Source organism: Rhipicephalus microplus, chromosome X (assembly GCF_043290135.1).
Source record: "Rhipicephalus microplus isolate Deutch F79 chromosome X, USDA_Rmic, whole genome shotgun sequence".
NCBI classification, from domain to species: domain Eukaryota; kingdom Metazoa; phylum Arthropoda; class Arachnida; order Ixodida; family Ixodidae; genus Rhipicephalus; species Rhipicephalus microplus.
Window position 1 is genome coordinate 340,737,206 of NC_134710.1, and position 16,389 is coordinate 340,753,594.

The 16,389-nt window shown below is 43.7% G+C and overlaps 1 protein-coding gene and 1 long non-coding RNA gene across 8 annotated transcripts in view; both read right to left on the minus strand.

Moving 5' to 3' along the window:
• LOC142776317 (uncharacterized) overlaps positions 1-15,921 on the minus strand; it is an 87,309-nt gene extending 71,388 nt beyond the window's left edge. The window contains exon 1 of the long non-coding RNA XR_012887448.1: positions 14,821-15,921. This is a non-coding gene — a long non-coding RNA (uncharacterized LOC142776317). The remainder of the gene's footprint in view (positions 1-14,820) is intronic.
• LOC119161201 (putative helicase MOV-10) overlaps positions 1-16,389 on the minus strand; it is an 89,734-nt gene that overhangs the window by 36,652 nt on the left and 36,693 nt on the right. Inside the window, exons 2-5 of one of the 7 annotated variants that reach the window (XM_075879783.1) lie at positions 11,433-11,540; positions 10,932-11,059; positions 2,596-2,815; positions 1,154-1,422 (exon numbers count right to left, since the gene is read on the minus strand). In XM_075879783.1, coding sequence (XP_075735898.1) covers positions 1,154-1,422; positions 2,596-2,815; positions 10,932-11,044 — 602 coding nt within the window. In that variant the 5' untranslated portion in view covers positions 11,045-11,059; positions 11,433-11,540. Of the gene's footprint in view, positions 1-1,153; positions 1,423-2,595; positions 2,816-3,930; positions 4,051-4,177; positions 4,213-10,931; positions 11,060-11,379; positions 11,541-16,389 lie in introns of those variants that run through there. The other 6 variants (XM_075879786.1, XM_075879782.1, XM_075879787.1 and 3 more) reach the window with 6 other exon arrangements.

Here is a 16,389-nt window from a genome sequence, read left to right on the forward strand (position 1 = left end):
GCAAAAAAATATCCTGTCAGTTTCTGCCCCAGGTCATGTTTTTCTTGGCGGTGCCAGGAACTGGCAAAATAGTTTTGGACTGGTAAAGCCAGAAAGTGGGCAAAAAGTTTTGGGCTGCAAAGGGTTAAGGCAGTCTATGTGAAGTAGAAACACAGGTGCCCTAAGTTGCCGAGGAGCAGCAACTCGGTTCTCGCCTATAAATATTTATTATCTTTTGCTGACAACTTAATTTGCATGTTTTGTCTTTTCTTTGTGTATGCCAGAGCTTTCTTGATGTTGTGCATAGAAACAAAATTTTTGACATCATAGGATTAAATAAAGCTTCCAATTAATAAACAATTTGTCCATCCTTTCAAAGTTCCCCTTAAACAGTGCCTGCTGTATCATTATTACTTTCATGCTCCCAGCACAACAAATAAATCTGGGAGTTATCTGATATTGGAGTTATTTGTCAGGTGCATATAGTTTAAGGCACAGTTGTATAAGTGGCCAGTGGATCAATTCTGAAAACCTTGGTTTTCTAATGTCCTCAATAAGCTAATTATTACAGGCATACTGCGTTGGTCCTGAAATATTACACATGTAGTATTGCACACGTAATATTGCATTGCAGAAGCATAAAATTATGCCAAGCGACATAACATGTTAGTTGCGCTACAAGTGGGTGTTATAAAGGCCCACCCACTACAAAGCACCAAGTCATATTTTATTATAGGCAAAACCATCAGCAAAGTAAACAGCTGTGTAGACTCTTGTGTTGTCTTAGGGACGTGTCGTAGGCCCTTTGCTTATTTGCAAAAGGAATAATTATGGCTTAGTGGGCAGACTTGCAGTAGGCGTTTCTTCGATACTTTGAAATGGCCAAATTTATGTGCACAGAATGTTGTTCGTTTCCTTACAGTAACGGTTAAAGGATGCACAGAAAACTGAAGCCAGGCTAGTAATTAAGAAGGGTATGTGCCCAGGAACTGATTACACTATCGCATTCTACTCTTGAAGGTAGCTCAAGCACCTTCCCAAGTTTTTGGGACACTTATAAGCAAGTTCACTGTACTAGTTACAAATAAGATTACCCCAGAAGGGCCTTGCAACCGCTTACAAGGAAGAGAAAATGCATTAAGATTTGAAAAGAAAAACCATGCTGGAGACAAACCTTCCAATGCACTCGGCAGGAATTATGTACATGGCATCAGGAAGCCTTGGCACTGGCAGCTGGTATTCATACGGGATCAGTGGCTCCAGAATATTTTTTTCAGAGCGGTCATCTCGGCAGACAAGTTCGAAAAAGCGAACTATCACAAAGGGCTTCGTCTTTGCTGAATCCGTGCAGAAACTGAACACGATGCCATTACGCTTGATACCGGTCGTCTTCACATTGCAAGAAAGAACGACATCATATGTGGAACCCGGACCAATCGACACCTTCAGGGAAAACCAGATAAAAGAGAGTGCACAACAAAAAAATCACTTTTTACGAACAAGTTTTGAGCCAGTTTTATGCTGGTGATAAAACACTAAGAACAATGCCCCTAAACAATGCAGAAATAAATTTTATCATTTCAAGAAGACTATAATAATTCATGAACAATACATAGTTATACCCAAGAAGACATTATCGAGAAACCTGTAACACCTTATAAACTTGATTGCTGAACATTTGTCATACATAAAAGACTTTTTAAGAAGCAGAGTTAGCTTCTAAGATTATTTAATGAGTGCTGCCGAGCCCACCAGAATAGCGACGTCGACTTCACTGCTGTAGTCTAGTTGTCATTTCAACACTACCATTTAGGTGTCACTATCACTTACTGCACTAAAATCATGTAGGCAATAGAACTTTACTTGGCGTGCAGGATAACCAAGACAGTATCAAATCACACTTTTCCATAACCACGTTATACATAACAGAAGCTATATATACAACCAAATGTATCAAAATTCAATGTGATTATAAAATATAGGACTTGTTTGAATGTAAACAAGACCTGAAATAAATTCTCACAATTAGCAAGAGTGACAGAAAGCATTTCACAAACAAACCTGAGCCACCAAAAGAAACTAACAAAAATGAGTAGATAACCAAGCAGCAGGCCTACTTCTCTGCGTTTGTGTCGGTGGAAAGTGTGTCCACTCTACACCTTCACTCACGAGGCACTCTAATTTAATCTTGATAACAAAACTGTTGTTTGCATGTAAAAATATATACAGGCTACGTCTCCAGTATATTGTCACATGGATGTGACATTGACGAAGGCAGGGACAGCATGTCTGAAATTAAAGTCGTTATTTGGCCGAACCTGCCGCTGGGAAATTGAAATTCATACATTCGAGTGTTACTGCTGATGGCCGAGTTTGTTCAGAACAAACTCAGCCATTCGCATTTACGTGCTAAAGCTGAGCAGATGATTCGAAAACTATCTAGAATGCTCTCGGACATTCTGGCGCAGATTGCACACAAGGCAGTATTTGCACAGGCAATGCACCGGCAACATAAAACATAGAAAGGAGGGTGTGTGTCAATATGCGCTACTGCCCTTGTGTAATATGTTTGGCGATATGGCTACTGCCCTTGAGTAATAAATAAGGAAAGCTTACAGGGATCGTTCCAATGTTTTCAAGACAGAAAGTGTCATCAAGCTCAAGCAAGCTGCATCGCTGCAAGCATACGGCACTGTTCGATGCGCTTGAAACTTTGATGCGCATAGTGCGCTGAGCTGTCTGATGTAGCTCTGCGTTGATGTAGACCGCAGGAACACATGTCTTGGTCGTCATACAGGAAACACTCACATTTCTTTTGTTCCGAAGAAATGGTTCTCTGCATGGAAGAAGTAAGGAATATGGTACATGGCCTTGCTTGGAAGATTTTCTTAATACAGAGTCACTTGGTACAAACAGAAATGTTTGCTTCTCAAATGCTAGTTCACATTTAGTCCCTAGCCAAAAACTTTGCAGGAGTCATGTCTAGCTGTATTCTCTACCATTTGCATCACTACAAACTAGAAAAAGTGAAGTGTGTGACACCAGCTGGAAATGAAATAATGTCACCAGTCATATTTCCACGTCATATCAATTTTATAGTTTGTCATGGGAGAATGATTGATACAAGAATTCTCATTTAAATTATAGATTGGCAAACTCACTCACAATTAGACTCGCTCAGACTTGGATCAAGTCGGAGCGAGTAATGTTCTGGAGAATTCGAGTCCGAGCGAGTCTGGCTGAGTAGTCCCAGAGAGCCCGAAACAAAACTTATTTTTTAGCGAGTCCAAGCGAGCTCCACTTTTTTTGTCGACCTATGTGTACAATATATATTAGAAAAAAAAAAACACTACCACGTGTAAATCGTGCATTGAAATGCACCAATAAATGTAGCAAACACGAGTACTATCTCCATATAACAAAATATTTGAACCTTCAAAATGAACTTTAAAAACAATTTCCGAATCAAATTAATCATGAAAAGGTCTGTGGATGCGTCACAAAGTGAAAACCACACTGCGTACATCCTCATGCTTATCCAACCATTCTGGCAACCAACATGAACATTTATACTATAATATACCGGCAAAGTCCATGTCCAACATGGCTCTTCTGCTGGCATTCAAACAAGATGTCCACGGGACAACCCGTTTCAAAGACCTGGTATTGAGGGGGGGTTGCTGCAGTGGTACAGTGGTTACAGAACTCGGCTGCTGACCCGCACGCACACGCTGGAGTATGTAGCTGGGCGTGTTGCTAAAAAGCCATAATGAAACTTCAGCACACAAAAAGGCCCAGCAAAAAACACTAGACTGGACAAGGTACTGCTCCAATAGTTTTGTTCAAAGAAACCATTCAAATAAAATACCCTCTTTGCTCGCGCAAGTACGCGGAGACACCGAAAAAAATGCAATCGTGTTAACAGACAGTCGGAGAGCTATGCTCTGCTACCTTGATGCCAATGTTACTCTGCACAAGTCAATAATCCAAGGTCCTTGCTTAAAAAGATCAACAGACAAAGTGCTGAGACATGATTCACATGCCATGATAATTTCATCAGTCTTGGCGATTTCTTTCGTGGTCTTGCTATGGATACTATGGACGATGCATTGGCTGATAAGAGGTGTGCACCCACCGTCGCTACAAGGTACACTTAAAAGACAAACCGAAATGTTTAGCATATTGTGGAGATACTCACGGAGTCTCACATTTCTGCATCCAGACTGGCCTACGGACTTTTTGCCACAAAACAATGAGAAAGAGTAGATCACCCCTTTTCTACAAGAAACAAATAACTGGTTGTTGTGTTTTGTTTGGCACACTTTGTCCTGTCTTGCCTTTTTCTCTGTTCTTTTAAGAGTACCGAAGTTTCATGTCATAAAATGTTAAACAACCCAATTGAGGTAGTCAAAACTTCTGGAGCTCTAGCTACTGCAACATGCCTCACAATTATATCATAGTTTACAATATACAACCCCATAAATTATTAGATATTTTTTTATAATATATGTGTATCGTTTCTGTGTAAGTAAAAATACATTATATGAAATCTAGAGGCAACCCTAATTTTAGACTTGGGAGTGTCGTAGTTGCAGTCCCCGAAGTCCCCTTTTGGCACATGTGTGCCTTGGTGTACTCTTTAGTGCTGAAGAATACTTAAACAATGTCGCACATTCAACGCCAGGGAGCTCACTACCCCTTTTTTATTCCTTTAAACCATATTGAAGGAGGAGTAGAAAAAGAGCGAGGCGCATGACACCTGGCGACTGCTGGAACTAATAAGTACACCCTACGCGAGCCCTGTTCCGAGACCTACGCGAGGCAAACTCAGCTGGTGAAAAGGGAGCGAGGAGGGGAAGAGATGTGATGCTGTAAACAGGATAAGCTGCTAACCCACCAGAAGTTCGCAGTCCTTTCGGGCATTTTAAGTTATGACATACCTCAATGCCCACTATCATATAAAACTAGGCTTGTGTGAATAGTGCTTTCTAAGTTCGAAGCGAATTCAAAGCAAATAGGGATTTTGGTAAAATAATTTCGACTCAGCTTTGAATACAGTATATCACATATAAGGAAAAATGGTCAATTTGTCATGACCCAACAAATTTGAACTACATATTGTAAACATTAAAATAAGGCCTGTGCAAGTGCTATTCTTTTTTATTCAAAAGAATTGGAAACAACTTTTAATGGTAGCAGGATTTCACTTTTAGTAGAATGCAAGTGATAACTTGTAAAATATGTAAAGGTAAAGAATTTACTATATTTATATCGTATAAGCCAGTATAGCAAGCCTTTAAACTTAAAAAAAATGATGAATCAATGTGAGGGTATTATGTTCGTTTAACCTTGAAATAGAGCTTCACGGCAACACGGATTTCCTTGAATGTTTTCACTGCTTGTCATTTCTTTAGTGCAGTGAAACCACTTTTACAAAGTTACATATGGACTAATACACACTGGGATAGGTGTTTTCACAACTTATATCTTTGTGTGGTCTCACTGCAAGGTCTATGCGGCTTAATATACACCTAGTATTTATTCATTTTGAATACTTTGAAATTTTCAACCATTTAAATTCGAATCAAAGCAAATTTGAATACAGTAATACTTGATCAAATATTTGCACAAGCTAATATAAAAACCTTCTCAATCTATTTCATCCCTTTTAAACACATTTTTGGCATTCATGTGCCCTGGTGGATTCTTAATGTGAACTTTTCATTTCACGAGCTACCGAAGTCGCATAGAAAACAGCACGTGACTGAGTTACGACTAGTTCGATGCTGAAACAAGCCTGATCCGAGATGTGCTGTTTACACTAAGGTCAACTAATTATATGACTCCAAGTTATACTTGTGACGTACCTTAATGGCAAATATCATATACAACCCTTTACTTAACCCAATCTACTCTTTTTATATTTTTTAATATTTTCAACGGGATATTCAGACAACTCATACCAATGCTTGACTGGGCAGTATGGAAGATAGCAAAGAATGGCACTTAGTGATTATGTTACTAAAGATTGCTCTTGAGAGTATATGCTTTTTAGCATAACATCCAGCACAATCAAGTGCCGATATAGCGTTAATGAAATTTTAGTGCATCTGGGCACATACGTAGAGAGACCTGCTTGAAGTTGGATGGCTTAAAAAGTTTCCCATTTTTGCAAAAGCACATGCAAATTACAGCCCTTTGCAAAGTCCTATTCTTATTACAGAACTTCCTGCCAAACTTTTAGTGTCAGTGAATTTGACACACACAAAAAAAACTCTGAGGAACACATTACCAAGGATAGCTGAATCACTGTTTGTGACAGATTTATTATGTAATTTCATTTGTGGGTTGTGATAATTTTTTCATGTTAAGTCATAGCTACAGTATGAACTATCCACATGTCACATGCTACTGCTCACCATATAAATAGGGCCATTAAATTTTCTTGTCATATACATATTTTTTCAATTAAAAATCAGATGCTATTTTCTATGCTCACAGAGGAGGAATTGTCTTTTTTTATGTAATCATTTGGCTATTCACCATTTTTTGGCAGTTTGCAAAAGCCTTAAGTAATCAGTTTATGAACATTGATATGTAATTATAACAAAGAGGTAAGCATGTTTTAAATTAACACATAAAACTCTTTACTGCATATAGGTCAGTTCGCTTAAGCTAGCAGCATCAAACTTCATTGTTGCGAGGCAGGGTTGACAGTGCACATTCTGCATGAATTCCATGCGGCGTAAAAAGTATAGGCTAATTGGCATGTGGTTTCCGAGCAAAATTTCATTTAAATGATTCGGAAAATTGTTTCTGGAATAATCAAATTTCACACAAAATTGAACAGTCCCACATTGTAAAGACTGAAGCTTCTTCCTTTTTCCAAAACAACTTTTTAACGTGTCTTAAGAATTTATGTAAGCAGCGTTTCCAACGTAAAAGATTGATGACAAAAGCATTAAATAGAATGTGCTCGGTATGCCTCCAACAAATTTTTATCTAAGTTATGCACTGTTTCAAAATTTTTTGTCATGTCTTTCTACAACACTTTTTTAACAGAAGTTAAACATTCTAGAGTGTCAGATGGCAGAACCAACTTGTTATCACAACGCATACCACTGTGGGGATCAGATTAATTTCTACAACCTAGTGTTTTTTTTATTGCAAGCCTTAATTGAAGCACACAGATGTTCTACTTTGCTTCCATCGAAATGAGCACTTCCAGAAATTATGCCTATGCCAGAAATTAAACTTTAGCAGTGGCAACAGAGTAAATGTTACGCTGCTGCTGCAGGTAAAAAGAACATTTAAATTTATGTACACACCAGATTCTGTGCCCGATTGCCTACAACAAAAGCCAGGACACACAATCATTATAAATTAACTTCAATGTGCCCTGCTACGGCCTGAATAAAAAAAAAAGGTTGTCCAAACCACTCTGAAATGTCCAACTGGAACGTATGGGAAATTTCCAATTGTTTTGGGACAACCATAAAAAAATTCCAGCAAGTCCAATCGGTCATCCCATTAGTTTGAATAAGCTTGAGTAATGTAACCAATTGGTTTGATCATATAGCTTAGTAGATGAACTCAGTTCACCCATTGTAAGGAGCACACAGTTCCAATTGGATTTCTTAGTTGTGTACAGTGAGCCATCCAACAAATGCCAGCACAAATATAAGCCAAATGGTTGGACCAATTAAGCTGATAAGTCAAAACATATTATCCAATCAGCTGCACCGGTAACTCTTAAATGAGGGTCTGACCAGTTGATCTCATAAGAGAATCGTCAAGCTTTTAATATTTCATCACAATATGGTTTTGTTGGATTGCATGAACTCAGCATTAGTGAATATTACCAGCAATACGAAAAATTGTTCCATGGATGTCACATTATAACTTGACTAAAAGTCACCTCCCGTGTCATGACAGCCATTTCAGCCTAGTTAGTCGTGCCAAGTCCTCAAAACAAAGGGGCAATTCTTCTGGAAGACTATAAAGCAAAAATATAAAATGAATGCTACATGTACAGCTGTCAGCACCTTTAACTCGAATGCTTCGACGCATGGCCTGGAGTACGTGTGTGATCGAAAAGGCCATTTGGTCGATCAGTTCAGTCACGTGTATGATGTGGAGCAGAAGATAGAAGAAGGGGAGGCCCAAGTCGCTGTGAAATTCATTTCTAAGGTCCGGCACAAAAGCGTGCACGACGTATGCCTCGAGGTAAGTCTCATTCAGTCGACATGAAGCCGCATATTCTATCGATGAGCTGTATTGACGTTTACGAAACCCATATAATTATTGTTTTGATTTGGTATCTAAAAGTAGCAGCCATATACTGTCATGTGCAAACATTTGCGGCGTGCTGAAAATATAAATAAAAAGTAAGCTTACGCGGTTATGGCATTACAATGTCCGAGAAGTTTTAGAGTCAAGTTGAAGTGCTTGCCTCGTTTTTTTTTTTTTTTTGCAGCTCTCGTGTCATGCTTTATCTTTCGCGAACGCGGCTCAGCGTGAGGTGCCGAATGACAGGCGGGGTGTGGTATTGATTGCGCGACGCGCAATTAGCGCGCGCGTAAACGCGCACTCGAAGCACTGTACGGAGTGTAGATAACTTTCAAGCATGTTCTGTCACCTTAATTGTCGCTTTGTACACGCTCCTGAAACATTTTGGCAGAGGTAGCTTTGAAACGTGTGCCGTCATGTAACACGCTGCTGAATATATATAGGCAAGGTTAAGAAAGCAGTTGCGTGTGAAAAACAGTGGCAACTGGCTATGCAGCTTTTTTTTTTTTTTCCTCCTACAATTGACATGGTCATGGCAGGAGAAGCAGGATCTTTGTATACGAGAACGCACATGCAGCTGCAAGCTGGCATTTCTCTAGCGCATGCATTCATGTACAGTCAGCCCCAGAGTTGGAGCAAACCGTTGAAGCTTTAAGGCCGCTTCACATGACACAAAAAGTAGCGATTTTCAGGCTGCGAATCCGCTCGCAGCAAAAGAAAGGGCAGTTCGCTCCCGCCGCAGCGGTCCGCGGCGAGCTTCCAACATGTTGGAAATTTTCACTCTGATCGCAGCGGCGGGAGCGATTTTTGGTCGAGACCCGTCGAAATAGGGCTGGTCCGGCCAAGCCGTCGAAATAGAGTCGACTTGTTTGTTTTGGTAATGGCCGATGCTGTGCATATTAAAATGAATTTAGACTGAAAGTGTTCTTAAATGACGAAACAAGTGGATCCTTCGTTACCGTTCACAGAAACTCCATGATATCACAATGCACATATTATATTACATTCGTGCCTGTCACTAAGAGCGGTGGCAAGAACTCGCCGCTCCAGTGGCAGAGCGAAAATCGCGGTCCATGTGGAACAAAACCGCCATTAGCGACGGTTGCGAACAAAGCGATTGGAGCGAGCGGATCGATTTTTTTCGCTGCAATCGCGGCATGTGAAACAGCCTTCACGTGGAACGCGTCCCTTCGTGTTGCCTGCATTGTGGCAGCTAACGACAACAATACTTCGGACTTCGCCGACGCTTTCGTGGCGTCGCCTCTGCCATCGCGGAAATGCAGCTAGGCACAGCGAGCGTCTTGTTTTTGCGCGCCAAGCCGTCCGCACGGCGCTGAAGTGGTAGGTGTTCTGTGGCTGAAGTACCCCGCACCGACTTGCATGCCCTCCCGCTTCGGCGAAACACTCGCCTGCACCCTCGGCCGCGCCCAGTTCTCCAGAGCTTGGCGCGGCGTTGTCGTCGCTCCGCGAACTTCGAGCCGTTTTCTGGCGAGCATGAGGCGCCACAGGAAACCACCAGTGCGCGCTGAAAGAATAGAACGCGACGGGCGACGGAAGGAAAACGAACACGTCGACGCAGGCGCGCGCGCAGAAACGACAAAACAACGAAGGGCGAAGGGCAGCCGCATGATCATTGCTCACGGGCACGCACTCGCTGTGCCGTGCTTCGTCGACGCGGCTAAATGACGCCGCTACAGGGCTTCACACACCGTGGCCAAAAGCCTGCGCAGGTGCATGGCTTATGCCCTTCCTACACCGTGGCTTATGCCGAAGGTTCAACTACAGTGTAGTAGCACAGAGGTACTAGTGCACTGCAAGCTTCTAGTACACTGTAGTTCAAGCTAAACCAAAAATTAATTACGCGCGTATTGGGCTTCTAATGCATACCGGCGCAATAACGAAAATATATAGTTGCTTTTTTTAAAGACAATACAGATCCTTAAAAAACAAAAATTCTATGGCAGTCTGGCCGCATTCGTTTTAAAATTTCACTGCCCCTCAGGCACATTCAAGTACAAAAAATCGTTTAATAATCTTAACTATTACTGTTACAGCCATTATATGTGGAAGAGTTGCAGGCGTGCCAAACAATGACAAGTCTATTGTTTAAAAGCGATGCAAAACACACGTAATTTGAGATAATCGTCAAAACTCAAGGCTCCAACATAGGCGAAACCGAAACTGAGCGCGAAAAAAAGAACGTTACCTAAAGGCCGTAAAGAGCATGCATATACACCACGCCTCAAGTGGTCATCGACCCACGCGCGCACTTATTTAAAACGATAACGACCATAAGTATGATACACATAGCGACTTTTTTTTTTTTGGGTGGCTCTGTATTGCGCGAGGATTCATGTATCATCATGCCATACACTCGCAATGACACTGCAATCCATTGCTTCATCAGTAGCAAGTATACAGTTATTGACTCGGTACATGGTTCGCGATTTCAAATACAAGAAAGCTGCCTCTCACACACAAAAAAGAAAGAAAAAAAAGAGACAGAAAGAAATAGTATTTGATTCCATCTTTGTATCGAATATTTGTTTCATGATCCAAAATTTCGGAATATGCTTTTGATTTACAAGCCTAAAATCACCTTCGAAACATTACGCAAGATTGAAATCAATTCAGCCAGCATGAAGAATTCAAACGCCACTTACTCATCCAACCATAGGCAGCATTTCAGGTTTTCTAGAAAGTGCTCGTACGACTGAAGGTGAGCAGAAAGCTCCACTCGGTGCTGCCAGGTTTCTTTGCATATAATACACTCCATTTAGAACAAGGGCATCTGTAAAAGAAGCGTAAGTAGACTGCGGGGGGTGGAAGGGAGTCTGACACTGACCAAGAGTGGCCCCCGACAGGTGTGCGTTTAATAAAAAATTAACCTAAGCTCGAAAACGAAACTAAGCACGGTTAATAAAAATGACAGCCTCAATAAACGCAAAACAAACCAGGAAACAAGCGAAAAGAATGGCACAACAAGATTCCCGATAACACACACTTTCTAGCTTGAGTGCATTTACAAGGTTACAGTTAAACTTCTGCGTTGTTTGAAGTGCACTAGTTGCTCGCTGGGGAGAACGAAAATGAGGTCGCAGGCGTACGTACCAACATAAGTCTCTGGTTCAGGCAACGACGAGGTAAAAAGAAGTAAAGCTCACTCGGTCAGAGCGCAGAACATGCCACTTTGCAAGATGGCAGGCTGAGAGCACGAGAACTGCTTGACTGCATGCTGCTGCTGCGCGTGCGGGGGTGTTTTGACAGATGCACTGCATAGATACACGTCAAAGTGGTCACATGAGTCCCGTGGGAATTCATGGAAATTCCCTCAATCGCATCATTCGAGGTTATACATTTTGAAAGCCAGACGTAACAGGTGTTTTAATATTACACAGCCTTTTGCACCGATACTAGGTTACACATAAACAATTTTACACCAATTCACAGTTTACCGTTCCCCCCTCCCCATTTCTTTTTATGTTAACAAGTTTCGCTCACAGGTGACGCGCTTCACAAGCTTTCAGTTTTTATTTCGCGCGGGCATCGAAAATGCAGTTACGCCCTCTATAAGTTACGCATTAACTCCACTCGCAACTTTCAGCTACGGTGGCGCCGTCACACAGCCACCGGCGCAAGCCATGATCACCGTGGTGCGGTGATAAAAGTTCCTCCGTGCTTGGCCAGGTGTTCTGTGGCTTGGCGACAACGTGCCAGCCGTGCCTCGAAGTCGTTGTGTCCCACAACATCTTGCTCGTGCGGGAACTGAAGTGCGATAAATTTTGTTGGTGCAAGGTTGCAGAACCTTTCAGCTTCAATGTTGCGCGAATAATACAAGATAAACTGCTTGTGTGGTGGGCTGCAAAATGGGCTGCAAGACTCACACCACGGTGCAAGAATTTTTAGGTGAGCGAACTAAAGCCCCCTATATATAGGGGCTTTAGAGCGAACAACGCGGAGAGAGCGCTTTGTGGGGAGAGATAGAATGTGTACTCCTTCTTCTCAGTGCCGAGAGGTGGCGCGCCAAACTCAAGCCCGTAAAAATACAGGGGCCTTAAAGCGCGTAGGGCCGGTTCGCCCGCCGCAGAAAACTCCTTCGCGCCGCATGGGCATTGTGGAGCACGTTCGTTTGCTGCTGTGCTGGTGCTGCGTACTTTCGTGCTGGTCCTGCTCCTGGTGTTTGTGTGAAGTGGAATAATGGGCAAGTGTTTTGTGCCCTTTTGCAACAGCGGCTACAAATCCTGCAATGAGAAGTACGCTCTTTTCACGCCGCCAGCGAACGAAGAAAGACTTCAGGCGTGGAGGCGTGCGATACCTCGAAAAGACCGCGTGTTGCAAAGGACCGACCGTGTGTGTGAAAGGCACTTCGCTCCCCATTTCGTGCTGAAGACGTGGTCCTCAGAATTTAACGGACATGTTTTAATGTCCGGGAAGAGGAGAGCCGGGCTCACCAAGGATGCTGTGCCGTCTATTTGCGATGGTGCTCCTGGCTACCTGTCAAAAAAGATTAAGAGCCCTCGAAAGAAGACAATACGGCAGTGTTATGCCTGCGAGTCCACAGCGAACGTCCATGCCTCTGAAAAAGGCAATCTGTGTCAAGGCCAGCCCGCGAGCCCGCCTGACGCGAACAACTCAACGGCGTCAACACGCGGCGGTGCCTTTCTGCCGCGCACGCACAGTGAGTCACCTCAGCCAGCGAGCCCGTCGAGCAAGCAACCGGCGCCTTCCTGTCTGGCGAGTCTGACGCAATGCGTGGCGACGTCACTCGTCCTTGGGTGCAGCCACTTGCAGCGCAGCGGCTTCAGATTCGATGAGAATGACGCGGCCCAGTGGCGACCCCATTGGAGGATTCTAACCTCACGACCAGCGGCGCTTCTGGTTGGACATTTGGTTACTCAAAGAATCCACCCGGTGCATATAAAAGAAGCCCTGCGGCGCGTCGCGAGCAGTAGACCTATGTGTTAGAGAGGAGAGCTCGGCTCTTCGGGTCTCTAAGCTGTCGGCCCCAGTGCCGAATTTGTAATGCCTCTGTATATATGCTGTACATAAACCTTGTTTAACTCACCGTCGTCTCGTCCGCTCGTCTATCAGCTCTGCGCAGAAGCAGTCGCGAGCTGAGAAACCTACGCTACCAAACGGCTAGTGACCTTCCCGGCGGAGTTCGAAGCAGTGGCGCCTTCGGGAGCGTGTTGGCGTCGCCGTCTTTCGCAACAGTGGTTGCAGCGGTGGGATTCGTGGCGCCCTTCGTAACGTCGTTGGAGGCGCGCTTCGTAACAGTTATAGTGAACTAGAACATAGTCATTAGCGTGCTTCGTTTTCTTTAAATTCGGCTGACGACGAAAAAAACAACAATGGATTATCAAGCTATACATCGTGAAACTATACATCGCGTCGTGCGTGTAGTCTGTGTTGCAGTACACGTGAAGATTGCTTTGTGAGAAATCACTGGCGTTGCCTTGTGATCATTCCAATCCGGTGAGAATAAACCAAGTAGAAATCAAAACGCATGAGAAAGCGCAACTTTCATCCAACTTAGCTTGAATTCTTAAATACTGTGGATTTTTGAGAACGGTGGATTCTCTGACGGTGAGTCAGGCAACTTCACACAGTGGCGTAACTAGGGGGGGGCAAGGGGGTACAAGTGCCCCGGGCGCCACTAGGGAGGGGGCGCCAAGCCGAGTCCTCGGGTTGGCGCCCCCTGGAAAGGTTGTCAATGTTTTTTTCCGTAAAACCGCCTGGAAGGGGGGAGGGGCGAGGTTGTAATGTACGACTGGAAGTGGGGATGGTGGTGAAGGAAAGGGTTGCCGCAATGGCTTTTGCATCGGGAAAAGGATCCTCTATTTTCATTTTGCTGCGCTACCTCCGTGCCTTCCCATGACCCTCGGCTAAGCTTTGTTTTGTGCTCCGCAGCACTGGGTTAGATGAGTTTCAGCGAACCCCACCAGCCTCCCAAACCACTTACTGAAAGCTTCCCTGAAACCAACCACGTACGTAAACAAAATAAAATAAAAAAGTTCGAATGCACCTTTTTTGAGTAAGAACAGAAAACTCCAACGAAATAGCCGATCGTCCAACGACTAATCGTCCACGCAGCGGCGGAAGGAAGGGCGAATATAATCCGTGACCTCGGCACCAAAGGCTAAACAAAGGCGTTTATTCGCAGAGTTCTCTGGAGGAAAGACGGAGAAAGCGTGACACGACGGCGACGTTTGTTGATTCCCTGCATCGCGGGCGCCAGCAAAGCAATAGAAGGGCGGGGGTCAACGTTTCCCACATGCCATCCACCGCCATGGGCAGGTTCATCCTTTGGCCCAAAGAACACGCACCTGCGAAAAAAGCGCAGAGCGTAGTGTACCCGACAGCATGTGCCGACTGCCCCGCTTCGTACGTTGGAGAAACCAAGAACTTCCCTGAAAGAATGCGGCCGCACAAGGATGACCTCCATCAATGGAACAGCGAACGGAGCGAAACGGCAGAACACTCCGACCAGTTTAACCCCCATACCAGACCCGAGGGCGCGGTGTCTAGCTGGTTGCTTTGTTTTGTACTCACCCTGCATTCCTTGGGATGCACAAATAGCGCGAAAGCTTAGGTACGAGAAACTTGGGCCTGGGAAGCGCCCGTGCCGTCAAGATTTTTGCAGTGTGGACTGGAAGAGAACAATGACGGGTAAGGGACTTCCGGAAGTTTGAATAAAAAAAGAAAAATACTATACAAAAACGCGGGCGTAGCTCATCGAAATCAGAACTGGTGGCCCTTGGCCTCCGAAATGGCCCGCCGCGCGCCAGTAGGCAATCGCGGAAGCCTACATTAGCGCTAATAATAATAATAATATAATAATAATAATAATATTATTTAATATTATTATTATTATTATAATTAATATTATTATTATTATTATTATATAATAATAATAATAATAATAATAATAATAATAACAAACATTATCACGGGCATAATGAGGGGCGCGGAAATATATTTGCCCTGGGCGCCGTCCTATCTAGTTACGCCACTGACTTCACATGCATTTTTTTGTTGGCAGTGACTGCTGCGGCGCAGCCGCCATCCCCACACAGAAGTGGCTCCTCCGCCGCACGCAGGACGTCACTTTCGTGCTGCACGGAAGTCATTTTTGTGTGGGGATGGCTGCCGCGCGGCGCAGGAGACGCTGCCTAACTTTTTTTTTAAAAGTGACGTCTCTTCTGTGCGGCGCAGGAGCCACTTTTGTGTGGGTATGGACCGTATATATGGCTGCTGCGCGGCGCAGGAGACGCTGCCTTTTTTGTTTGATGTTGTTTGAAAACACCACGTGGAAACACTTACTTTTTTTTTTAATGCGTTATTATCAGCTTGACTACGCCCGTATTATAGACCAGTGCCTAGTACTAGTGTGCCGACCACAGCAGTTGTGGTGGCATGGAGATTGGAGAAGATTGGAGAATGATGCCTTTCACCGGGAGCCACCAGACGGCAATAGCCGCAGGAACCGTTGGCCGAGCGGAGTGGTGCCGGCGGCATCTCTACCAACACTCCAGCCAAAGCGCGCGTGCGACAGGCGCCGATGGGCTCTCCCAGCTCACTTAGAACTGTAGAGCGCTGGTTGGGAGGCGATGGGTAATCAAAGCAATATTTTTAGTTGCACTTACAGATGTACATACGCCCCATTATCGTTATTACGGTACACGATATTGAGTGTTTGATAAAAAAATACCAATAAATAAATGAATACGCATGGTTTCCGAGGAAAGAATTCAACTGTAATGAATTTCAGCAAAATTTAACAGTAAAACTCATGGCATTTGGTTGATTTAATTATGCAACAACATTTACTATTAGCCAATTTTTCTATTGCTCAAGGGTTGGATAAGTTCTTCTCATGAACTTCAATTCTCTGATGACGTTTACGCTAGCTGAACTCATTAAACCCAGATAGTTTCATTAACTATTATGCTCCGAGTACAGCACATATAAAATTTTCTTCATTTTTGATGATTTTGGACACACCCGGTGCCATGCCCGGTACAGATGCGGGCCTTGTCCAGTCTTGCAAGAAAAATAATGAATATCGACGCCAAAGCATTGAAGAGCTCATTTAGTAAAAACGCTGGTATCGGCGACGCC